The sequence below is a fragment of the Thunnus maccoyii genome, chromosome 13 (genome assembly GCF_910596095.1).
Source record: "Thunnus maccoyii chromosome 13, fThuMac1.1, whole genome shotgun sequence".
NCBI lineage: Eukaryota > Metazoa > Chordata > Actinopteri > Scombriformes > Scombridae > Thunnus > Thunnus maccoyii.
The window spans coordinates 2,938,999-2,964,506 of NC_056545.1; the positions used below are offsets into that span (position 1 = coordinate 2,938,999).

General features: G+C 39.0%; 1 protein-coding gene across 3 annotated transcripts; it reads left to right on the forward strand.

Annotated features, from left to right (window-relative positions):
* The first annotated feature begins 146 nt into the window (after nucleotides 1-146).
* Nucleotides 147-25,444, forward strand: ap2b1 (adaptor related protein complex 2 subunit beta 1). Of its 3 annotated transcripts, none has more exons than XM_042431118.1 (22): nucleotides 147-254; nucleotides 2,991-3,045; nucleotides 3,264-3,369; nucleotides 4,265-4,400; nucleotides 4,621-4,866; nucleotides 5,237-5,427; nucleotides 6,259-6,480; nucleotides 7,485-7,605; nucleotides 8,018-8,113; nucleotides 8,993-9,108; nucleotides 9,850-10,015; nucleotides 10,925-11,023; nucleotides 11,365-11,624; nucleotides 13,456-13,648; nucleotides 15,012-15,053; nucleotides 15,858-16,010; nucleotides 17,584-17,729; nucleotides 18,496-18,625; nucleotides 19,868-19,952; nucleotides 20,280-20,366; nucleotides 21,645-21,799; nucleotides 22,795-25,444. In XM_042431118.1, exons 2-22 carry the CDS (start codon nucleotides 3,009-3,011, stop codon nucleotides 22,867-22,869), a joined length of 2,862 nt encoding a protein of 953 aa, XP_042287052.1. In that variant the 5' UTR covers nucleotides 147-254; nucleotides 2,991-3,008; the 3' UTR covers nucleotides 22,870-25,444. The 3 variants fall into 3 exon arrangements, with proteins under 3 accessions (XP_042287052.1, XP_042287054.1, XP_042287053.1); XM_042431119.1 differs by lacking the exon at nucleotides 147-254 and adding an exon at nucleotides 343-463; XM_042431120.1 differs by lacking the exon at nucleotides 15,012-15,053.
* The last annotated feature ends 64 nt before the right edge of the window (nucleotides 25,445-25,508 follow it).

The window sequence follows — 25,508 nt, forward strand, 5'->3', positions numbered from 1 at the left end:
CTAGACGACAATTACAATGGAAACTGGTCGATCTGTCCACCAACCACCCTTCCAATTTGTTAGTGATACATCACATCCTGGAATCCAGTATTCCTGTCGAGACTCCAACTCAAGGGGGAAGTAATCCAGTTTCCGATGACGGTGAACGCAACATCACAATCCAGATTCTCCATCTTCCTCCTCCAACCAGGCAAGGGACCAACCTGCGTCTTGCACCCACCGTAACAATTTCCCGTTTACATACACCCAATAAGGTATCTGAAGTGTTTTACAATTCAGAATTTCTACAATGTTATTGCTATTTTTTGAGCGGATGAGCTGATGGCCAGCTCATCACCTCATAGCTAGGTTAACGTTAACATAGCAGCAGCAGCAGCAGCAGCAGCAATGGAAAAAGGGCCGCTGGGCACTTTTCTGTTTTAATGTCAGATTTAATGGTACAACATTACAAGTTACACCGACGGTAAAAGCTTGCTGTTACTGGTATCTCTAAATTTTGGTTGGGTTTGTTGTTTGTGCTTATTAGGTTGAGGAAGCTAGCGTTAGCTCCGATCACTATAAACTGATGTATTTAGCATGCTGCAAGCTAACGTTAGCAAAGTGAAACTGCTGTAGTCCAAGTTAATTGTAGCTTACGTGACGTTTGAGAGGTCAAATCAAAACGTTGTCACACCCAAGTCACGACTGACTCAGGCTTCGTCTTAGGTAACTAAAATGTAACAAGATAATGGATGAGAGGAACATATAGCCGGCGTTAGGAGCTAACTGATAACTGTTAACGTTAAAGCCATAGTTAAGTTACGTTTTATTCACGCTGAAATGTAATAATAATAATAATGTAATAATAAGCTCTTACTATGAGAGACAGTTTTGAGTATTATTTAATATGTGTGTGTTGCATCCTACAAACGGTACAGAAATACTAGCTCCCTTTTAGAGTTAAAGGACAGGCTCACAATTTTTCAAGTCTGTCTTAAAACAACAGTCAGGTGCCCAAATGAACATTGAAATGTTTTTTCTTGCTGTAATCATTCCTCCTGTTCATACTGACCATTAGAAGATCCCTTCATAATGCACTTACAATGGTAAGTGATGGGGGTCAAAATCCACAGTCCTCCCTCTGTGCAAAAATGTATTTAAAAGTTTATCTGAAGCTAATATGAAGCTTCGGCCTTCAAAATGAGTCAAATCCAACAGATCTCTTTCAATGTTAGTCTTTTTAGTGCCAGATTCCCTCTTTTTGTTACTATATTTCCACCGCAGCTCAACAGGGAAACACAAAGAGGGAATTTTATGGTAAAAAGGCTGTAAATGTGGAAGATATCCACTTGATATTACTAACTTAGACTGCTGAAGCCTCATATAAGCTTCAGATAAATTTTAAATGTGTTTTTGCACAAAATGACTGTGTGGACACTCTGTGGATTTTGGCCTCCATCACTTACATCGAAACACTTTTGAAGGGGATCTTTTAATAGCCAGTATTAACAGGAGGAATGATCACAGTGAGGAAAACCTCTCTCAGTGTTAGTATGAGCACCTGACTGTTGTTTTATGACAGCAAAATAGTGAACGTCGTATACCTTAACCTGTTGTTGACATACATTTAGCTAAAGATATGTAGATACCTGAACCCACCGTCCATAAGTGATTTTTGAACATGTCATTGTAAAACATGGGTGTAAGTGCTGGTGTAGCAGCCTCCACTCTCTTTTAAAAAGGATTTCTACAATATCATTTTCACCAAGGACCTTCCCCAACCTGCTGCCACAAGCTGGGAGCATACTCTCATCTTAAACATCATATATGAATTGGCATTAAGATTTCCCTTCCTTAGACCTAAAGACTTAGTACAAATTATGAAAACAGCCCCAGACCCCCTCCACCAAATGTTACAGTAGACACTGTGCATTCAGGCAGGCAGGGTTCCCCCGGCATCTGTCAAACCTAAATTGCTCCGTCAGACAGCCTTATAGTGAAGCCTGAATCATCTCAGACACCATGTTTCCACTTCTCCACGGTGCTGTCATAGTGTGCTGCACACTCCAGCCGACACTTGCCATCGCTCACGGTGATTATATGCACGTGTGCCTCTGCTCAACCGTGGAAGCTCGTGTCACAAAGCTGCAGATGAATAGTGCTGACGTTGCTTCCCAGGGCAGTTAGGGACTCGCCTGTGAGTGTTGCAACTGAGGATTTGAAATGATTAGTAATGCATTTCAGCACTTGGTAGTCCTGTTCTGAGAGTTTGTGTGGTTTCCGCTTCTAAATAACACTGTTTATAGCTTACAGAGGCAAATTAAGCAATGCAGACATTTTATGAAACTCACTTATTGGAAAGATAGCAGTCTGTGACAGCAGCACGCTGGAAGTCACAGAGTCCCTCAGTACGAGATTGCATGGCTATACTGTCTGCTTTATGTTATGACCTTGTTAGCAATGGGTGTGGCTGAGGTAGCAGCACCCACTAATAAAAAGGGGTGTATGCATACTTTTAGCTGTGTAGTGTATGTCCTTCGCAATAAGAAGCTAAAATATCAAGTGAAAAACCCCAAGGAAACAGACAGAGATGCCGTGAGAGTGCATTTGTGTCTTTCATTTAATCTGGAGATCTATAAAATAATAAGACAATACAGTGATGGCTACAGTTATACTGGGATATGCAAATATACAGTCATCTGTATTCAAATAATGATGCATGCATACTGGAAACTGCAGTCCAGAATACAAGTGTTGTTGTTCACTTTTCGATGTACTGTTTGAATCCAATTTGACTTTGTATGTACTTACTGCAGATAATATTTAAGCCAAACGAGATCATGGGGGGGATGGGGGGAGGACTGGTACACTAAATGACATAATTAATTGAACATGATTGCGATTTGATGATCACTATGCCACAAAATCACTCTGCAGATCAGGAAATGGGAATGGGAATCATTATTGCAGATTTTTCTGATAGGTTGATTCAATGTATTTCTTTTGTACAGACTTAAAAGACCACAATCATGACGGATTCCAAATATTTCACAACAAACAAAAAAGGTGAGTAGGGAAGGACGTCTTGCTTAACTGATCATCGGTCAGAAGAACCTGATAAACATGTTTATCTGCTTATTGAAGAATGAATTTAACCCTTTAATGTTCTGTTTCCTTTGATTTCTACTGCAAGTAGCTTAAAGTTGTAAAAATATTTTATTCCACTCTGTCTAACGGTATATTCAAACCCTGCTGCTGCCAACACTGTGTGATTCCTCTTGCAGGGGAGATCTTTGAGCTGAAGGCAGAACTGAACAATGAGAAGAAGGAGAAGAGAAAAGAGGCCGTAAAGAAGGTCATTGCTGCCATGACTGTTGGCAAAGATGTCAGGTACAGTAGAAAATTAAAACTCTGACATGAACCAGGCAGCACCATAAATTGCTGACTTTGGTGTGTCCAGCAAATCAAAACAAGACCAGTGAGTTAGTCTTAAAGACAATGAGAATAGTAACAGGGTTTACACTCTTGAATCCAGACTCTTCATAAGATAGTGTCAGGTGCGTGAGGCCAAAATCAACAGTCCCCTAACATGATGGGATAACTTTTGTACATGAAATTAATAGATTTTTAGGCATCTTAAGAACCTCTTGAACTTTTTTGTCAGTGTGCAGGCAATCTTTTAATGAAATGGCACTTAAGATGAGGAGAAAATGGTAGTATTTTAGTTAGTATTATTGAACAAAAAAATCTGGTCCACACATCTTGAACCTTTTATCACAAAAAAATGGTTCAGATTTACAGGCAGAAGGCCAAGTGGCCTCGCCCTCATTGAGCCATTTTCCCACTGCAGGGACTTAACTAAACATAATTCAACATTATGATAGGATCTTCTTTTGTTTCCACTGCTCTCTGCCAGCTTTCAGGACGAGTTCCTGTAACTATATTTCAGCACTGCTCAGAAAGTGATACTTACTAGTGGTGCAGTCGATTGTGATTGGTCAAGCAGATTAGTTGTCACATCATATCAAGGACAACTACACAAAACCTACTAGCCTCCTAATTACAGAGGGTTAAATGATATACAACCACACTGTTAAAATCAGAAGTTACCTTTTTAACCTGGTTAAACTCCAGTTTCTTCTCATTAAAAACTTAAACACCATTGATTGATACACAGTAGGAATGTAAGAAATAGGGAGGAAACAGTTTGTGGAGCTCTGTTCACTTTTACACATTGAAGCCTCGTACTGTAAACTCTAACAGAGTCCTCGTGCTTTGCTGTCAGTTCTTTGTTCCCAGATGTGGTCAACTGCATGCAGACTGACAACCTGGAGCTGAAGAAGTTGGTGTATCTCTACTTAATGAACTACGCCAAGAGCCAGCCTGACATGGCCATCATGGCCGTCAACAGCTTTGTCAAGGCAAGAACCTAAATGAACTCGATTTGTCTTTTCAACCACCAGGTATTTTAAACTGTGGCTACATCCGTTCTAGGGAGGATAAAACTGAAAATGCTGTTTATTGTTTTCTCTGTCCACACTCAAATGAGAAAGCAGCCTTTTTGTGTGGAATTCTGGAGAGCGTTTTAATGAAATCTAATCTGACTAAAACCACAATTGCCTTTCTCGTCCTGTCCTCCAGGACTGTGAGGACCCCAACCCTCTGATCCGGGCTCTGGCCGTCCGCACCATGGGCTGCATCCGAGTGGACAAGATCACTGAGTACCTATGTGAGCCGCTGAGGAAATGCTTGAAGGATGAGGACCCATACGTGAGGAAGACGGCCGCTGTGTGTGTGGCTAAACTTCATGACATCAATGCCCAGATGGTGGAGGATCAGGGATTCCTGGACTCCCTGAGAGACCTCATTGCTGACTCAAATCCCATGGTAGGTGTCAAGCTGATGATGGAAAGATACTTTCAACCTGGAGCCTTTTTTGTTAGGTTGTCATTTCATGCCAAGACAATCATGGAAACAGCTTCTGATAAATATTTTGGCCTTTATATCTGTTTTCTGTTCTTCAGTATAACCCAGTGGAATAAAGGTTTACTCAAACAGGTGAATTTAGGTATTTCCTGGATTAGGTTGTGTTTAGGTGAGGCTTAATGTTAGCTGTTTTGTCTTGTGATCTAGTTATTAGATGATAGAACAAAGAGTAGTAGTGTGTCAATTGTGAAATGACTGCTCTTTGAGTTTTGTTGTTTTGTTGCATAATAGCTGCAGAGTTATCCTTTAACGTCTCATTCGTGTCCTTTAGGTCGTGGCCAATGCAGTTGCTGCTTTGTCTGAGATCAGCGAGTCTCACCCCAACAGCAACCTGCTGGACCTCAATCCCCAGAACATCAACAAGCTGTTGACGGCCCTCAATGAGTGCACAGAGTGGGGACAGATCTTCATCCTGGACTGCTTGTCCAACTACAACCCCAAAGATGAGCGTGAGGCCCAAAGGTAACAAACTCTCAGACTGAAGTATGGAGTGTAGGGTTGTGCTGACTGACCATCATACCAATTATTGATGATTGAAGAGACTATCGCTGACTCTCCTGGCAATTTTAAGAGAATTGATGAAACTGTATTTTATTTGTTTTATTTGAGCAGTAGGGAGAATGTATTTATGAATACAGTAAAAAGATCAGTCGACTGTGGTAATCTTCCTACATATGTGTTTTACATTTAGAACTAGAGTATATAAAAACATGAACATTTGACTCCTCCTGCACCAGCTGCCATCAGCTCTCTCTGCTCTTTACTCTTACTTTTACTGTAGTCATGTTTTGGGAAGGTTACAGCTAACTTGGCTGTGATATCAATCAGCGTGAGGCATTCTGCACATTGATTTAGTTTAGTGTAATTAACTGATGGAGACATGATCAGATATGAGCACTCAGTCTTTTCTCCTGACAAAAGCTTCTCTCTGTTCACTGTAAACATCTGATCATAAATGATTAAACATCTAATATCTGAGATAATGCTCAGCTATTAATAATGTCCTGGTGTGGACTTTGTCACCTGAATCCCAGAGACAGATATCACAGAACCTGGACATATAAAACCAATATTACATACTTGGCTAGATGCCACTAGAGGTATTGAGAAAATATGTTTGTTTGGTTGTTTGGGGTAATTTAGTTAATTTGTGATACTAAATAAGAATGATTAAAAGATAAAGCTGTGTAAGAGCAGATATAAGCCCAACACTATCACTACACTGTGACACTCAAACTTGATTCAGATTTTTTTTTTAACTCACTTTCATCTTTCCTTCCTTCCTTTTCAAAGCATCTGTGAGCGTGTCACTCCCCGTCTGTCTCACGCCAACTCCGCAGTGGTTCTGTCAGCTGTCAAGGTACTGATGAAGTTCTTGGAGCTGCTGCCCAAGGACTCTGACTACTACAACACCTTGCTGAAGAAGTTATCCCCACCGCTGGTCACCTTGCTCTCCGGAGAGCCTGAGGTCCAGTACGTGGCTCTGAGGAACATTAACCTCATCGTCCAGAAAAGGTGTGTAATCACAAAATGCAGAAGCTGGTTTGTATTTATAGCTGCAGATGGCCTCATGTTGCTACTACCATCATACGCTTTATCACTATTAGACCTCCCTTCTTTATTTCCTCCAGAAGATAAGTAAGTTTGAATAAGATAATGTAGGAATACATACCATTTTTTTGTGAAAAAAAAATACTGTAAATAAATAAAAGCAGGGTAACCTACAAAAATATTATCACATTTTAGACGGTTACCTACCAGGAAATAAAATACAGTAAAGAAGACAAGCTATAGCTGTTTCTAATTACTTTGTTACCATCTTAAAGAAGTCATTAACTATTGGATTCAGCTGTTTGGGGATTTCCTGAGCTTACAGCTGAATAATAGCTTTGCTTATTGATATTGTTCATTTTCTGTCAAGCCCTTCGAAGCTGTTGGTTTTAGGATCATCAAAAGATTTTCTGTGACTGTTAGCATGTTTCAGACTTTTGTTTTGCGTTTACCACGTGCTAACACGGTGTTCTTGGACACAGAATGTTTTGGGCAAATTCATTTAGATAGTACATTTCATACAAAAAGATGCAATACAATGTGCTTCTCAAAAAATGAGAGAAAAACCTAAAAAGACAGATGCAAGAAATAGGAACATTTAAAACAAAACAGGATTTAAAAAAAGACAAATCAAAGAAAGGTTTAAAAATGAATAAAATTAATATTAAATAAGGACTGACTGACTCCTGCAGACATCCAGGTAAAACATTGCTAGCCGAGCAACATAAGGGATACAAGTGACCTATTATAACACTCTCTTACAGTAGGAGCCTTTTATCTAGCGATCTAAAAGAAACATCTACTGTCTACGGAATATTATGTAAATGTCTAGTCCTTGAATAGATTATGTCTTATTTTTAAAAAAATCATGCTTCTCCCTGTTAAGTACAACCAAATGTCCTCTGTGACTTGTTTCTTCTGGATCAGGTCTTCCCACAGTCTAACGTGTAATGTGTTCATGTGTGCAGGCCCGAGATCCTGAAGCAGGAGATCAAGGTGTTCTTTGTCAAGTACAACGACCCTATCTATGTGAAACTGGAGAAATTGGACATCATGATCCGCTTGGCCTCTCAGGCCAACATCGCTCAGGTACATGAAACACAACATCATGGGACCTTTTGTGTAGAAGATAATTATGCTACATAGATGTATGCTCTAACAATGAACAATTAGGGTTTACAGTAACAAATGTACAAGGTATTTGGTTAGAGGGTTTAGTTTGCATGTGATGTGAAACATGTGATTGTGCTTTTTCTTGTATATACACCACTACATATACTCCATTCAAATGAAGTAGATGGATTAATAGATTTTTATTGTTTAAATCTTGCTGTCCATTGTTATTAGAAGGTTGAGCAAAAACCTGTAATTTTGTTAAATGGGTCAAACTGGAACTAAATCAATAAATTTGTAACTAAACCAGCTGTTGAATATCAGTGTGTGGTGTTGTATTTGGTACACATACAGTGTATTTCACTGGTGTTTTCTGTCTTTCTTGCAGGTGCTGGCTGAACTCAAGGAATACGCCACAGAGGTGGATGTTGATTTTGTGCGCAAGGCTGTACGAGCCATCGGACGCTGTGCCATCAAAGTGGAGGTAAGAAATGATCGCCACTGATCTCGACACTGAAAACTTATGATGTGAATCGCAGCACAAGAATCTAATTCGCTTCAGTTTTTGTCACAAGAGCGCTGTGATAGTAGAAATATCATAACAACTCATTCACTCATGTTCCCGAGTAAATCTCTGTACAGAAAGAGTTCACAAAATGTATCCGTCATATCCCTGTGTGGTTATTTAACAGTTGATTCTACTTGTCATTTGGTCCTGCATCTGTATGAAAAACAAAAGTTATGGCTTCAAAGCTACAATCACTGATTCACTTTCACTTTGTTGTCGTGTACTTTCTTGCTGCAACGCAGGAGAAATTATAGAAATGTTTCTCACAGAAACATATAAGTATGGACATTAGGCAGAGGCAGAGTAGGAGAGATCAACACAATTCAGTTTGCTAATATGGGAATTGTTTCTGCAAAAGAAAAAAAATCTCTACGTTTTTAAAGTGAACAATAAAACGTCAGGTACATTATATATGTGAATATGTGATGTTCTGGTTGGAGATGCTCCAGTTGTCCATACCCTTCTATTGAGAGATGTTGATCAGGTTTGTCAGGTCTCTTCTGTCCTGGTTGATGATGTAGGTAAAAAAAAAAAACACTCTGAAGACTAGATGCTCTGTCAAGTTTAAAATCCACATTTAATCTGCTCTAGCTTGGCTTCGTTTTGACCCTTTGCAGTCTGTGTACATCCATGCTATCAAGAAAATCACAGTCTGTTAGTTGATGTCCCGTCTGTTTGGCTCCCTGTTGACATTCAGTCTGCTTCCTCGCCAACAAACAAATTTAAATGATATATGAGGACTGTTTTTTCCCCCAAGTGATGATGTCATGGTGTCTCTGTACTGTTCCTCTCTAGCAATCAGCTGAGCGCTGTGTCAGCACCCTGCTGGACCTGATCCAGACCAAGGTCAACTATGTGGTTCAGGAGGCTATTGTGGTCATCAGGGACATCTTCCGCAAGTACCCCAACAAGTATGTTTCCCACTGAACAATTAACCAGTCCGTAACATCAACTTTGTTAGTTTACGTAGTCCGCCCAGATTTGTGACCAGTGTTGCATGCTGGGTAACTGTCAGTGCAGTCTGATTCACAAGGTTTTTATGCCTCCGCACCGGCAACAGCTGTGGCCGGAGGCATTATGCTTTTGTGTTATCTGTCCGTCCATCCATCCCAATCTCATGAACTTGATATCTCAGGAACACCTGGAGGGAATTTCTTCAAATTTGGCACAAACGTTCACTTGGACTCAACGATGAACTGATTAGATTTTGTTGGTCAAAGGTCAAAGGTCACTGTGATCTCACAAAATACATTTTTTGGTCATAACTCAAGAATTCATACGCTAATTATGACAAAGTTTCACACAAATGTCCAATATGATAAAATGATGAAGTGATGACATTTTATATCCAAAAGGTCAAAGGTGAACTTCATTGTGACATCATAATATTCTGCTAATTTTTTGGCTATTATTCAACACCATAACTCCGTAACGAAAGGGGAGATTGTGACCATATTTCACATTTGGTCAGATAGATCTTCTGTGTTGCCTGGTTGAAGATGTGTGTGAAGCGTCCACGTTTTAGCATTTGTAGCTTCTTTGCAGCAACATCCATATCTGACGCATCGTCTACTCAGAATCAGCTTCACGTCCATCTTTCATTTAGTATACATTGTACATTGAGGCTATAAGCTGATATCGGTATTCTCCAGGTATGAAAGCATCATCGCCACACTTTGTGAGAATCTGGACTCTCTGGACGAGCCTGATGCGCGTGCCGCCATGATCTGGATTGTTGGCGAGTATGCTGAGAGGATCGACAATGCTGATGAGTTGCTGGAAAGCTTCCTCGAGGGCTTCCATGATGAAAGCACTCAGGTGGGTTCATCAAAAAATTAACAAAAATTAACTGATTTGCATTTAAATCATATTCATTGTAACTCTGCTTTGAAAATTAAGTTCCAAAGGGCTCATTTTATAGCAGAGTAACATGTTTTAATCAGATTATAAGAAATGATATTGGATAGTAATTCAGCCCAGCTGAGTTTGGACAGTTTACTTGATATAATACATTTCTTACAGGAACCTCCTTGAGTTGTATTTAAAGGATAAACACTCTTTATGCAACTTTTTGGAGCTTACAGTTCCATCAGTTATGATAACATTGTACTCACCAAATGAATTGTTGATGTCTTCTAGTGGCTACTTCATGTTAGTGTCAGTTGTAGTTGGACTTTGCATGGATTTATTTAAAATATGAGGATGTGTTGCTCCGTCTAATGATCCCTCTTTCATCCAGCCACTCCGCGCTGTGCTTTACCTGTTTTTAGTCTTTTGTCATGCACAAGTAATTGTAAAAAGCCGATTCAAAAACCTGGTTACTTGGTTATACATGGCAGAGAAATGTGCGTTCTTTAGAAGATATTTAACTGGGGAAATCAGGTTTCTCTAATCCCCTTCCTCAATGGTTACCAGGTTTCTGGTTTACATGAGAGTCAGCTTTCTCCAGTCAGCTGATTTCTTAACTAAATGTTACTTAAAGTCATGTAAACGCACCGCATCTCTTTTGTTTTGGAGCGCAGGCCATGTACAATGGATTTTCTGTATGCATTATAATTGTTATTATCGGCTGAGTAGGGGGTTCGCCTCAGCCCTGTTTGCATACACATTTCTGGGCTATCTCCATACTTTTCTTGTTTCAACCTCCCACAGCAAGGATGGGCGGATGGAATTTGGGAAGCATTGTACAAATGACCGTAATACAACAGTGTGTGCTTTGATTTACAGGTCCAGCTCACTCTGCTGACTGCCATCGTCAAGCTGTTCCTTAAGAAGCCATCAGAGACTCAGGAGTTGGTGCAGCAGGTCCTCAGCCTGGCCACTCAGGTGAAAAACACACAGGAGCTGTCAAGTGTAGTTTGTTTTATTCTGCAGAAGTGCAAGTTTACATCATCACTTTCATGATTTATTTATTTACTGCTAGACGATGTTTCCTATTTTTCCTGCTCTTACACAGCCCTGTAAATATCTTGGTTTTGTTTTTGCACCTCCTGAGAGGCACAGCGCTCTGTATCAAAAGTATATTTTCTCCTTTTCAGCTACCATCATGGTAACAGCTAGTCCAACTGTGGTCCTCAAGATCTAAATCCTACACTGAATAAATGCAATTGAAAGCAAGAAAAATAATTTACAGTACGTGTTCGTTGACCTCTCCTCATCTTCTGCAGGACTCTGACAACCCTGACCTGCGTGACAGGGGCTACATCTATTGGCGCCTGCTGTCCACTGACCCAGTGACCGCCAAGGAGGTGGTGTTGTCAGAAAAGCCACTGATCTCAGAGGAGACAGATCTGATTGAGCCCACTCTGCTGGATGAGCTCATTTGCCACATCGGCTCCCTGGCCTCTGTCTATCACAAACCCCCCAGCGCCTTTGTGGAGGGCAGCCATGGAATCCACCGGAAACACCTTCCTGTCCAGCACAGCAGGTCAGACACAAAAGCACTATTCACATAATGACAATATGCCTTGCATAGTATTTACTTAACATTTTAACCTTTGCCACCCACTGTTCTGCCTGCAGAACACCAGCACTGTGTAGAACTTTCACTGGCTCTACTACGCATGAACGTATATTGATAGATTAGATTTGTGTATTTTCTGTTATTGTAGTAATTTTCAAAAAGAATGCATAAAAAATATCCAGGCATCATGCATGACAGATAAAAATAACTAAATCCTCAAAATTCAGAGTCCCCCTACTTTCAAAAAAATCTGGCAGTCCAATAATGTAATAAATCCTGTAAAACTGTCTAATAATCAAAAAATTGCCGATTTGTTTTAATTTATAGTATAGGTTCGCATTTTTTCAAGTCTATCTTTAAACAATAGTAGCCCATGTGAATAATGAAACAGGACTTGCTTTCTGTTCCATATCTCTTTTTTTTACAGCTTAATAATCAAACATACAGCAGCTGAATCTGAACAAAGAATTAAAGGCTTTACAGACTAGTGCAGATGTTTTTAAAAGCTTCCTAATTATCCAGTGTGCTATATATAGTAGTGTTTTTTTGCATAGCATTGAGCTTGAATGAAGTTATCTGTCTGTTTACACTTGGTAAAATACTGTATGTCATTCATGTGAAACAGAGAAGACGCAACAAAATACACTATATGTGCCTGAATAAACCACTAGTGTAGACCTCTGGCTCTTGAGCAACACTCTGTGGCCTAACAGGATGTGGTGTAATATAACATGTGTCATCAATTTATGAACTGATAACACAAATTCAATCCTATAATATATGAAGACACAGAGCACTCCAGTCCATATTTCATAGTGCATTTTAGGCTCCACCAACTGTCTAGGAGAATCAGACATTACCCGACACCCTGGAGATGTTTCCTCATGTCTCACTGACTTCTAGTAGAGGAGAAATATTTTGTGTGTGCTGCTTATGAACAGTAAATCGGGGATTGAAGGTTTCATTTTGTCAGTGAATGTCAGTGAACTTCTGTCAACCAAATACATGTTTAATAATGAGAAATCATAATTAACAGTTATCCCTCGATCCCTGAACTGAACTCACATTTCTCCGTTTTGCCTCTTCAGGTTAGGCTAACCTATTGTTGCTAACTTTGGAGCTAACCCCATTCGCTTTTTCAGCACGTGGGGAAACAACAGATGTGACTTTTTAGCATTTATTAACTGACACACTGTAGTATATACTGTACATTTATTGCCAGACTGACAACTTACCGCTAACCTTTTCCTCTGCTCCGCTCCTATCCACCGTCACTTTCTTGCCACTCTTTCCCGCTCGCTACGCAAACATACTGAGCACTGCCCTATTCCTAAATTCCTAAATATTTAGCGTTATTTTTGGCATTAAAAAATATCTTTTGGCCTGGCAGGGGTTCGTTGATATTATTACAGAAGAAACGCTGATTCAGTAAACATTCAGTACGTTGAGTACAGTTAGACCCAGCAGTCTCCGTTAGGTTGGGCGAGTTCAAAGTTGTGAAAACAACGGAGGTGTTTTGAATACACCCCCGTTGTTTTCACAGGTAATTTGTTAGTCTGTCCCTCCCGCTGCAGGAAATAATGGATTAATCCTGGAAAGCTGTTGATGTAGCACCTTTCTCCTTATGAAAGTAACACGGAGATTATTCGACCAATGAAAATTTAGTCGGACGAGAGCATATCGACCAACTAATCAACCAGTCGACCAGCAGACTACAGCCCTAAAGTGTTCTGTTGGTAATGAATTTTTTCAAATACCTGTCCCTTACCAGTACTACTGTTTTCTCCGATGACAGCATTGATACTGGTGAGAGCCCAGTGAGCGGTGGGCCAGCAGCCGCCATAGATCAGCCACATGTCATCCCAAGCCAGGGAGACCTTCTGGGTGACCTGCTCAACCTGGACCTGGGCCCTCCTGTCAATGTGCCCCAGGTCTCCTCCATGCAGATGGGTGCAGTGGACCTTCTGGGAGGGGGCCTGGACAGCTTGGTGAGCTTGTACCCACACACACAAATATATATATATATATATATATACATGATTCTAGAGATGTGAATAAACTTATGTATATTCTCATTACAAGCACAAATTAGATGAATCACTTGAAGTTTTTAAATTTTGCTGTAGGGTGGAAGCATTGATCAAGCTCAGTCAGCTTTCTCTGCTTCCTTGTTTTTGTACCAATATGACTGCTTAAATTTGAGTAATGTTTTTTTTTTCGTTCAAAGGACAATAAGTCGATTACAGCCACTCACAGCGTAAAATCTTTACAGCTGTAATTAAACACTCCTATCATCTGAGGGCTTACAAGTGATGTTGCAGAATAATTTTGTTTTCCTTCTTAAAAACAGCAGTTGTAAATCACCACAAACCATTTATTTTAAATCTAAATATTTATTTGTGATACATTTGTAAAGAATTGTTGTTGAATGCTACATACTGAGTTGGAAAGTCTGAAACTATTACGAGAAGGACTAATGCATTGTTGGTTTTAGTCTTTGTTTGGGATCCATTGAGAATGACCAGAATAACACCAGCCTTATCTGTTGAATCTTTACAATGGATCAACCCATTCTTTTTCTCCAATTATTTAATTTAAACTCTGTTTTTACACTATTCTAAAAATAGTTTATGAGCTCTGTTGATGGTGGGGCTGTTTCAAGGTTATCGCCAGCCAATAGGATTGTTTGATAGCGTGGGAATAAAATATTGTGGTAGCCATTAAAGGAAGAATGAGTGAGCCGATGCAATCAAGATAAACACTTTGTTACATTTGACGAGTGTTGAATCTGCTCCTCCCTCTGATTCTGAGTAAATTTCTACATTTTTTTTATTAAATTGTGCCTTTTTGTTAGGTTATAATGTTCAATTTACTTCAAGTTAAACTGCTAAATAATATTTTATATCTTTTTTATGTTGATTCTGTGTAACCAGACACAAAAACACTCTGAAAACTGAAAAAGATATCACTAAACATGTTTTTAAAATCCAGAATGAATACATTTTGTACATTAACACATTAATAACCTGCCTTAAACCTAAGTATGATGCTCTTTCCAACATGGAGCTACATTAAGCTTGCTGTATTTAACTGCTTCTGTTAATGGTCACTTTTCAAATTCTCCAAGCTGCTGGAATATCTGGACTTCTTGATAATCTTCTTGCAGATTTTTTAAAGTCTTATTTTATTGTCTAACATAACCATTCAGAGTTGCTATTTTCCCAGAAAGTGAGGGCTCCTCTTGATGGGTTGCGGTTGCTAAGAAAGTCTCTGTCTCTGTCTTTGTTTGTGTGTTTGGTTTGTCTGTGATGTTTGGATGCTGTCTTTGGGGGCCTCTCCTCTCTCCTGTAGCTGGGGGGAGACCTGGGCGGAGGTGTTGGGGGAAGTCCAGCAGTAAGTCAAGCCCCTCTGTTTGGCAGTCTGCATGCTGCATGCTTCCAGAATTTAACCTACCACACTCTCAAACTAGTTCTTCAAAAGTTTTTAAACCTGGCTTCTCTGTTTCACTCTCTTATAACTTCAGTTAGAAGACGACACGGATGTTTTGCATGTTTTAGCCCATTTTCACGACCTGGAAACACCATCTAACTGGATGAACACAGGGTTCACTCGGCTGTTATTGGTCTCTCCTCCAATTTTTTTATCTGGAAGAACAAGGTGTTCTGGAAATTTTAAATTTCACCTACGTTATTCACCAAACTGCATTTCTAAAGTATTTTGCAGAGACAAATGAGCAATGAGATTCTTATTTAAAATGTTCAGGCATTTAGAGTGGTGGCAAGTCCAGTAAAGGGTTGAGCAATATGAAGATATACTGTGAGACTATATAAATTTGGCAACATACCATTTATACAGTGGTAACTATCCTTTTAATTTCACTGTATTCGCATCATCATAGTGTTGTAATTAATGGGTTAAAACATGCAAAACCAAACTCACCTCACATTTGATCTTTTTTTCTCTGTCATAAGGGCTTTGGCTTTTTTACATAACATCAATTGGTTGAAATTTATTTGTTTTCCCTCATAATCACTGAAGAGTTTTAATTGTTTTCTGTTACACAAGAAGAACATTTGGCATGACTTTCTTGTGCGATTACTTTTCTAGCTTCATAGCACCTTGTCAGTGATGTTTATTGAAATTATGGTAACTTAAATTATGTGTGTTTGTGTGTGTTTTCTGTTGTGATTGCCGTAGGTTGGACAGAATTTCATCCCTTCATCTGTCCCCAGTACTTTCGCTCCGTCACCAACACCTGCACCTCCAGCTGTCAGCAGTGGCCTCAACGACTTGTTTGAGCTTTCCACAGGCATGGCCATCACCACTGGAGGCTACGTAGCTCCAAAAGCAGTGAGTTCACACGACTTCAGCCTCGGAAGTCCTGGCAGAATTCACCTGAATAATGGAGAACATGTGTTCAGTCTGTACTAGATGTATCGCTCACAGTAAAGGCAGTAGTGAAAGCTTTGTGCTGGGTTAGGGTTAGAGAAAAAGTTACAAAACAACAGAAGCAGGAATGTCTCACAAATCCTTAGACTGTGTCAGTAGGGTTACAAGAGTTTTAAAACACATGCAGAGAAGGTTCGGATTTTCCTTTTGTGTAATCGCATCACACACGATGCAGTATTATGATTAGGGGAAGCTGTACTTTCTCACACATACGTGCTAGTTCTTCTCTTACCACCATAACCCTAACTGTTACAAAGGGTCAGCTCCCTGTAACCTGTTGTCCCACCTAGAATAATAAAAAGCTGATCACTGAGGCTCACTCGCTGCTTTTAATGGTTTGTCTTACTGTATATTTTTCCAAAAATCCAAATTATTTCAGACTAATTACTAAACTGTCATTTTAAAATTATTTTACTTGTTTTTAAAGCCCAATGTGGTTTCTAGCACCTTCATACCTCTCAGATTGTTTGTCAGAATATGTTCCAAACCGTTAGCTTAGGTCGCTTAACGCTGGCTTGTTAAATGTGCCACAAACAAAATGCAAAAAGTTATGGTGAGGCAGCGATCTGGCACAAACTCCAACCACATTTAGACAAGCATCCTCTGTTGATATTTTCAAGAAGCAGCTCAAAACTTATTTTTATGGTCTTGCTTTTAATTAACTCAACCTTTTTATTTGCCTTTTACTGTTATCAGCTTATTTACTACCTGTTTTATCTTTTATCCTCTTACCTCTTTTTATCACTGTAGTTTTTTATTGTTTATTGTGTTTATCGTTCTCCTTTCTTTTAATATTATAAAATATCTTTTTTTTTGCCTGCTTGCTTGTTTTTACCTCTTCCTGTAAAGCACTTTGAGCTGCATTTTATGTTATGAAAGGTGCTATATAAATAAAGTATATTATTATATTATTTTTATATTAGATTTTGACTGCTGCATAACTTCACAGTAAAGCTGTGGGCCATTCACAAAGTCAGTCACACTGTGTTAAATACACATTTGCTTTGAAGGTCTATCGGATGCTGTAAAAGAGTTTAAACTATGGAAAGATTACAGCAACAATTTATTTTCCGCAGTTATGTTAATTCAAGGTTAAAATATGCCATCGACATTACTAAGTAATCTACCAGGGATGTATACCTGCTGGATGTTTTCTGTTGCAGCCAGTTGAGCCAGATTCAGTTTTTTGGGGGGGTGTGATGCCTTTTTTGCACCCTTTGTTGCGACCACAGAGAGTCTCATTGAAATGAATGAGAGGGCAGTATTCTTACACGCAGCACTAATGTCGATCAGAATACAAACTAAACATTGACTTGCTGCTGGCGAGGCAGCGAGTACCTACCGACCAGGTCAATGGTGAAATTGCTTTTGCAGAAATGTGAGATCCCTCATGATTCAGAAGTGTACATATACAAGTTTTAAAAGTATACAAAAAATCTATAGAATTGATTTCACTGGTGCTTTTTTTTTCCAGGTGTGGCTGCCTGCAGTGAAAGCCAAGGGACTGGAGATCTCTGGAACCTTCTCTCGCCGCCAGGGCCACATGTACATGGACATGAGCTTCACCAATAAGGCCCTGCAGCACATGACCGACTTCGCTATCCAGTTCAACAAGAACAGGTCGGTGAGATGACTCGCGGTAGAAATCGTTTTCAACTACTGCATATATTTGGTGACTCGGGTGTTGCTTTGATTTCTCCATCTTAACATGCCATGTTGCCTTCTTATTGTGATTAAACTTTGGCTCATTTTAAAGGTTGTAGTCTTTTGCCACAAGTACAAAAGTTAAACTCTCAACCATTCACTTTATCACATCTGTTTAGGCATATGAACAGACACTCTCTCCTGTTCAGATAATGAAAATATTATTCTCAGCTGGAAAAACATTGAAGGACCCAGACCAACCAAATGAAGAATCCTGTGTAAGAAAACAAATTAAAAGCAACACACAGATAAATAAAATCTTAACTCAAAGTCAGTTTACTAGATGTCAGTACATGTAAACCACACATAGGAGCCAGGAAGAAGATGCTTTTGCTGCAAATGGTTTATATGTTTCATACCAGCAGGTGATCTAACTACATGTGCTGTTGCCTTTCTTGAAAATAAAGTTAATAATATGTAAAGATGTGGGTTGTTCACACAGACCGCTACCATTCATGGCTACAGCTTTCTCGCTTCTAAGATTAACATTGAACAACAGCCCTGCAATAAAATCCTGGTTTATTATGTTCAGTTTTTGTTGAAACTGTGTTAGAGAGGTGTTGATACAACTTTGTGGTCCATATCAACACCTCTCCAAAACAATAAGACTGTTGTATCAGACTACTTTACTACTGAATGCCACTGATGGTTATTTTTTGGTTTCTTTTTTTCCTACATGTAGTTTTGGGATGATCCCCACCAGTCCTCTACCCATTCACACTCCACTGATGCCCAGCCAGAGTATCGAGGTCTCTTTGCCAATCAACACCATCGGGCCGGTGATGAAGATGGACCCACTCAATAATCTACAGGTACAGAAACACTCAATCACCAGACATTTGAACAGCAGTGCGACACATTCCCAATAACCTAACCGGCAGACGGTCACTGTTGAGCGTCTGTGGCCGACCGTTACTTGTAGATTGTGCAGCAGCGTTGAAACTAGCCGCACACCACAAAATCTACAAGTACAATTTATTGAACCTTTTATCTCTCCTTGCTTTTTTTCTTTTATTAGCAAAGAGCAATAGAAAACATACACAGTATGTAACTGCTTAGAAATCTTTGAGGTGTAATTATTTTTGGCCTTTTTACTTGCAAATTCACTTTAATGACCACACAGCGAAGCTGGTGGAATTGTTGAAAGGTAAACCTAATTAGATTCGAAAAGGAATCAGAAAGGATTATTTAAGTGGACTTGATTCAAATTCAATAAAATCCAATTGGACCCCATCCCTAGTCATTGAGAAAGAGTTGTCTGACTGCTCAGCTTAGTGAATTAGTGATTTCCCCCCATGTGGTGCAATTTCTGTATTTTTCACTTGTCTCTGTTGTTTTTTCCTTCCATAAGCAAAGACCATGCTGACTTGCCAACACCAGTGCAAAGCAAAACAAACATTTTCACTTTTTATTAGACAATTCTTACTCAGTAATCACATCATATAAACCAGTCTTTTACCTTGTTTTTTGGGGTTTTTTTATGTTTTTGGAGTACAAAAACAGACTATAAAAGACTCAGGGCAAAATACAGTAAAGTATGGAGACAGTTTGTAACAATTTTTTTTGCATCTAAGAAAGCAATAGATTCAGGATGTGTTAGCTTAGCTTAGAACCAGAACTGGAAACTGAGGGAAGCAGCTAACTTTTTTTTTTCACAAGGGACAAACTGGCACACAAGCACTTGCCCACCAGAGATGAGTGCATTTCAACAGCAAATGACACTGAGTCAGATCTTATTTTTCTACTAATCTAGTGATCTCACATCACAGTCCCACATTGAATAATTTTCCAGCCACCAAATGCAAAAATATTCACTATTGCCAGAAATCTTGTGAAGTCATAACTAGCCAGAAAGTGTATTTTGAAAACTGTTGTTGAGTTGACCTTTTTTTACATATAATTTTTTACATTGCAGTTGCAGTTGACATTGAAAAGTGTTATTTCTTTTGTCAGATAATATAATGTGATGGTAATTTAAACCAAGTGTGTAAAATTACTTTTTATATAAGCGATCTAATATCAAGCCCATCTTCTGTTTTGTTTCTTGTTCACAGGTTGCCGTGAAGAACAGCATTGATGTTTTCTACTTCAGCGTACTCATCCCTCTCAACATATTCTTCGTCGAGGATGGAAAAATGGGTATAAAAAACTTTATAAAACCATCGCTATCAAACAACATCTTCCACAGCCACTGGAGCAGGAACACTTGGAAAATGTTAATTCATATAGTTATCAGATTGAATATGAAAAGGTTCATTAAATAGACTTACTGCAGACTTTAAGACTGCACCACTGTGACAGTGATTCCTGAAAATACAAAGTACAGCAAATTGATACCAATTAAAATCCAGTTAGAGCTGCATCAATCATCCAATAATATTTAGTCTTTCTCTGTGTGTGGAAATCAGTTCTTGGGTTTTTCATTATTAATGTTCATAAGTTGTTTCTATTTTTTGTTTTCTTCAGAGCGACAGGTGTTCCTGGCTACCTGGAAAGACATCCCCAATGAAAATGAGCTTCAGTACCAGATAAAGGAGTGCCACCTAAATGCAGGTAAAGAGGGTTACCCTGTGTAAATGGCAACTTTGTTTAAAAAAAATGCTTTCAATTGTATTGCAATTTTTATAACATCTTGTTCTTTCAAAGCAGAAATATGATGTATGGCTAAAAAGATGCCTTCCCTGCTCTTATTCAAGTTGTGGCTTGCTGTCTGTTAAGCTGATTTTTAACATTTCTAACTTTGACTCGTAGGATCTTTCACTGCAGGAGTGACAGATTCATTTACAAAGATTATTGCTGGCTTAAGTTCAGTTTTTACAACTGATCTGTCCTCATCCAGTGTTCAATATAAACACCAGCTGACCAGTTAAAGTTTCCTTTCTTTGCTAGATAAGTCACATGGGTCACTGGTGCAAGGCAGCGACCCTGTGATTGATGAACGATGATGAGCTTTAAGACAAAGTGATCCATCATATGACTAAAAATCAAAATGTAATAATAAAGGGCAGCTTAATAGAAAAAAATATATATTATTATTATGAAATATATTTCATGACATAGCATAAAACAACAGGAAGTTCCTTGCTTGCAAAACATGAGATTATTTATTAAAGCTTCTGATGCGCATATACAAACAAAATCAAAGTGTCTCTACTGAAACATGCAGATAGATGGGCATCGTGTTTAGAACTTACTGCTTTTCATCCTACCCTGTGACAAACAAGCAGTTGTCCCCTTTTGGTCCTTCAGTAGTCCCCAGGCCTCACGTTGAAAAGTTCATTTTAGCACGGGCACCAGTATCACTTGAAAGACTTCAAAAATGTCTGATAACCTCTTACAACTCATCCAAAGACCTCACACTTTTCTCTTGTGTTTTCTTTCTCCACCCACATGCCTATCTCAGGATACTTCAATATTTCCTCTTCCTCTGTACCCGAGGGATACCTCCAACTTTCTTTCCTTTCAGAATATGCTCATGATTGTACTGCTGTTATCCTGGCAGCAGAATGGCTAATAACCCATGGTGGCTGCCCAGGACCAGTGTTGTAGTATACCTGGTCAGGTTTACTGAAATCTGAAGGTTGTCTGTCATGATTGATTAATACCCCCATAGAGCTAATTTACCACTAATTCCCTGATAAACCATTTGCCAGTAGCAGAGTTTCCATTAGTTCGTGCATACATTAGTGTTAGTACCTACAGTATAGTGATTACTGCTCCAGTAGTGATTACAGCTTCTTACGTGTGTTTCATGTGGTTTCTCTTTGTCCAGTAAATAGTTGTTGAGTGATGTTTTCATTACTTGAAGTAACTTTAATTTTGGCCTTGCAGACACAGTATCAGGGAAGCTGCAGAACAACAACATCTACACCATTGCAAAGAGAAACGTAGAAGGCCAGGACATGCTCTACCAGTCCCTCAAGCTAACCAATGGCATCTGGATCTTGGCCGAGCTCCGCATTCAGCCTGGCAACCCCAACTATACGGTACAGTATCTGTTTTTACAACAGGGCACCATAGTGACATTTTACAAACGCCGCCCCACTGGAGTAGAAGACAGACTGCTGCACTTATAGTGGAGTCTTGTTGAGTATCACGGCAATCTAGAGCCATTTTTTCCACCAACTTTACCAGTATGGAGCTAAGTTTGTATGGACAACATTATATCCAAATATTGCCCTTCAAACTTAACTAGATCACTAATTACTGTGAAGAACTGTGGAAACAAGTTTACCCCGGTCAGGCCTCAGGAATCCTTGCCCCTAACTATGGTTTGTGAATAACTAGAACAGAAAAACTTCTTTAAAGATCTTTTTGATCAACACGAAAAAAATCTACAAATAATTCTTTCAAATGGTTATGGACTCTACCAACATTTGTATTGATTACCAGGATATTAAAGCTACAATGTGTAAGTTTTCTCTTATATTTTTTTAGTTGAAATATGCTCCAAAGCATATCTTAATGTGGAGAAAGGTTTCCATGACCCAGGCTCACTGAACAATGTGGCAGCAGTACAGAGATATTCCCCCCTAAGGTTTTTCAGCAAGCCTGTGCTTTCTAACCAATCAGAGAAGGCCAAAGTCAGTGGTGGGAGCTCACAGCTGTCAAATCAATAAGTGAGGTCCATTTCTGGCCTACTACTCCTCATGTACTGAGGCTACTCAGGAATTAACTGCCAGAAGACGTTGCTATGACTTACTCACAGGCTCCCGATACTTGCATTAATCAAAGTATTAAGTAAAGTATTCTTTAAGATAACCTGTTGAAGAAGTTAAAGGGTAAATACAAGTTAAAATGTGAAAGGAAAAGTCCATTACTGCTATGCCCTTTTCCAATCCTGCATCCTTAAACTGTGCTGTGTTAGTGGTGTAAATAGAGCTTTGTCCAGGCTTTAAAAATGGCCTCTTTCAGGTGGAAGAAGTGTGAATCAAGGTGTCTTCCATTGTAACCCTGTGTCTTCTCCTCTCTGCTTCCATAGCTGTCTCTCAAGTGTCGGGCCCCTGAGGTCTCTCAGTACGTCTACCAGATGTACGACTCTGTGCTGAAGAACTGACCTGCTGTACCACTTAGCAACTCTGCTTCATCCTGACAACAAACAGCAGTGTTTTATCATTTTCTTTCATCTGCAGAAAACTGCCAAAACAAAGGAATCCAAACAGTAAATGAGGGATACTAAATAATCTGGAGTAACAGATTTATTGCTCTTCCAGAGATCAATAAGGCAAATGTTAAAACAAAAGTGTTGGGGGTGATCATCATACTGTAGCTTTGTCGAATACTGTACTGAAAACAAAAAAGCCCTGGCCTTTGTGTAAAATGGTTTGGTGAACATCATAAAAAAAGCTACAAACCATCAGAATACCAAGGTAAACACACTGTTGATGTTTCCTTTATTTTGTCAGTTCAAAGCATTATTGAATCTTCTTATTCAACTCCCCATTTTGATTTTTACCTCCCAGTGAAAACGTGTCTACCATTCCATCCTTAACTTAGTGTCTTAATGTTGTGAAGATGTGACTGATGGTAAAAACTGTCCTGAATGGGGAAAAAAATATCTCCCCAGTGTCTGTGAAGCCATTGCTTTTTATTTTGTACTGTGCGCAGCTCACACCTCTTTCGAGTTTGATTTATTTTTGATACTGGCTTTGCTTCACTTGTACCTACAGGATAATACAGTATTGATTTGTTCCTTTGATCCTTTTGCCACTAATCTGTGTAAAGAGAGTTGAAACCTATGTGTTTGTCAGAAGCTGCCAGTGCCAGTTCTATAGCAGGTTTGCCTCCCGGAGGTCATTGCCTACAATGACTTAAGTGACAAAGATAATGCAGCCTCAACAGCATATGTTTTGCTGTAATGACTTTAACACAGCTTCTTGTATTTAATGTGACAAATACTAAAGTTTCTGTCTAAAGGCTGCACAAATCTGAAGTGAAATTCTAAAAAAGTTGGAAAAGGAAAATGCTAATCAGAGGTTACATATAGCATTAGTAACTCTAATGTTACTACTAAAATATGGCATTTCATTACTGCTTCTAACCTGTGATTTATGTTACACTCATGAATGTATTCATCTATGCACACCGTGATATTTTTGTCTGCTGCCATTTTTGATCTTTATTTTGTCTACCTGGTGCAGTGGAGGCGTGTAATGTTGGATGGCAGCAGTGCGTAGGGTTTACACTACAGGCGACAAAACACAAAGATCTCTTTCTTTATTTCCTTTCCTTTATTATTCTCTATCTTTATTGGCACTCCACCCCTTTCACCTCAGCTAAGTGTAAACGTCTTATTTCCTTTTAGGTGTTTTTAATGGCCAAATTCCAAAAGCACATAAAAACAGAATCCTTAATTAAAAAGCAAAGAAAACCTGGACCTGTTTTGTTTTGGCAAGAGCAAATTTTTATGTAACTATAAAGTAATGTTGAAAATATTTAATACATCCAGTGCAGTTAGTTGTCAACAAGCTGTGTAGGTGGACGGGACGCAAACGGTTAGTAGAACAGGCAGCTAAGAAGCTTCTGACTGGCAAGTAGCGTACATTTGTGGGCTTAAAATTGTTGGTCAATATTGCCAGGTTGCCATTATTTTCAACTTGAAAGCCTTCACTCATTAGTTTTGGAACCACTACACAAACTACAGTTTATAGCAGCTATTGATTATGTGTTCACACACCAATGCCACTCCGTTTTTAGTATGATATTTTCAAATGACTATTTCACATGTAATTCTTTTTGTAATAGCCCCATTTATTGCAACCACATAGTTGTACCTGGCTTTATACACCTATATTGTCATTTCCTATTTATTGTGCATCTACCTCTGCGTGTTTCCTTTTAACTGGCTTTATTGTTGCAGTAGTTTCCATTCTGTAATACGTATGCTGTAATAAGTTTTCCTTTTCTTTTGATGCAAATGTTTTTGTAATCTTAATGCCATTATTGTGGAGCCAGTCTAAACCTGTGGCACCTCTGCCAAACCAAACTCACAGGACCAAGCATTCAAGCAAATGTCTCTGGTTAAATGCCAATTTTATGTTTTTAATACGCTAGTGTCAATATAACCCTCTAGTGTTGGCGTTGTGTGTGCTATAGAGCAATGGAGTGCATATGCCCTAAGGCCCAGAGTTGCCCTAGTCCAGTGTAGTCCAGTGATGATGTAGTTTGTGTAGGTAATGAATTAAAAATTTTGGTATTACCCTGATAATGAAATTAAGCCTTGCTTCTATCTATTCAACAGAAAAGGCTTTTTCAGCATATAAGTTGTGTTGGTCACACTATTTTCATACTTAATGTAAAAATACATTTATGTGCCTGCATGAGCCCACTGTCCATTTTATCCTTTCTCATTTAGACTGTGGATTTACGCCCTTTAAAAAATTATATTCTCTCAATTCATGTCTCTATTGCAGGTCTCATATTTTTAAGCAGCGTTGTCTTAAGCACTCCCACAAACATATACAACGTATATCCATAATTGTTGCCAGCAATACAGAATGTATGGAGAGAGCTATCGTTGCATCTTATGAAATTGAATTTCTAGCATCTGTTGCTGTAACCCTATTGTAAATGATTTATTATTGCAAACCTGTCACAGTACCACATCTTATGTCAATAAAATATCAAACTCATGATGCATCACTGTGTGTTCAGAAGAAGGCAAGCGAAAAAGCCAGATTCATTTTCTCTTGCATA

What these genes read in the sequence shown, in the direction of transcription:
- ap2b1 (XM_042431118.1), top strand. Translation starts at nt 3,009, where the DNA reads ATGACGGATTCCAAATATTTCACAACAAACAAAAAAG. An exon ending in TTTCACAACAAACAAAAAAG is followed by an intron (nt 3,046 to 3,263) that starts GTGAGTAGGGAA and finishes TTCCTCTTGCAG; the next exon opens with GGGAGATCTTTGAGCTGAAG. An exon ending in GATGAGCGTGAGGCCCAAAG is followed by an intron (nt 5,428 to 6,258) that starts GTAACAAACTCT and finishes TCCTTTTCAAAG; the next exon opens with CATCTGTGAGCGTGTCACTC.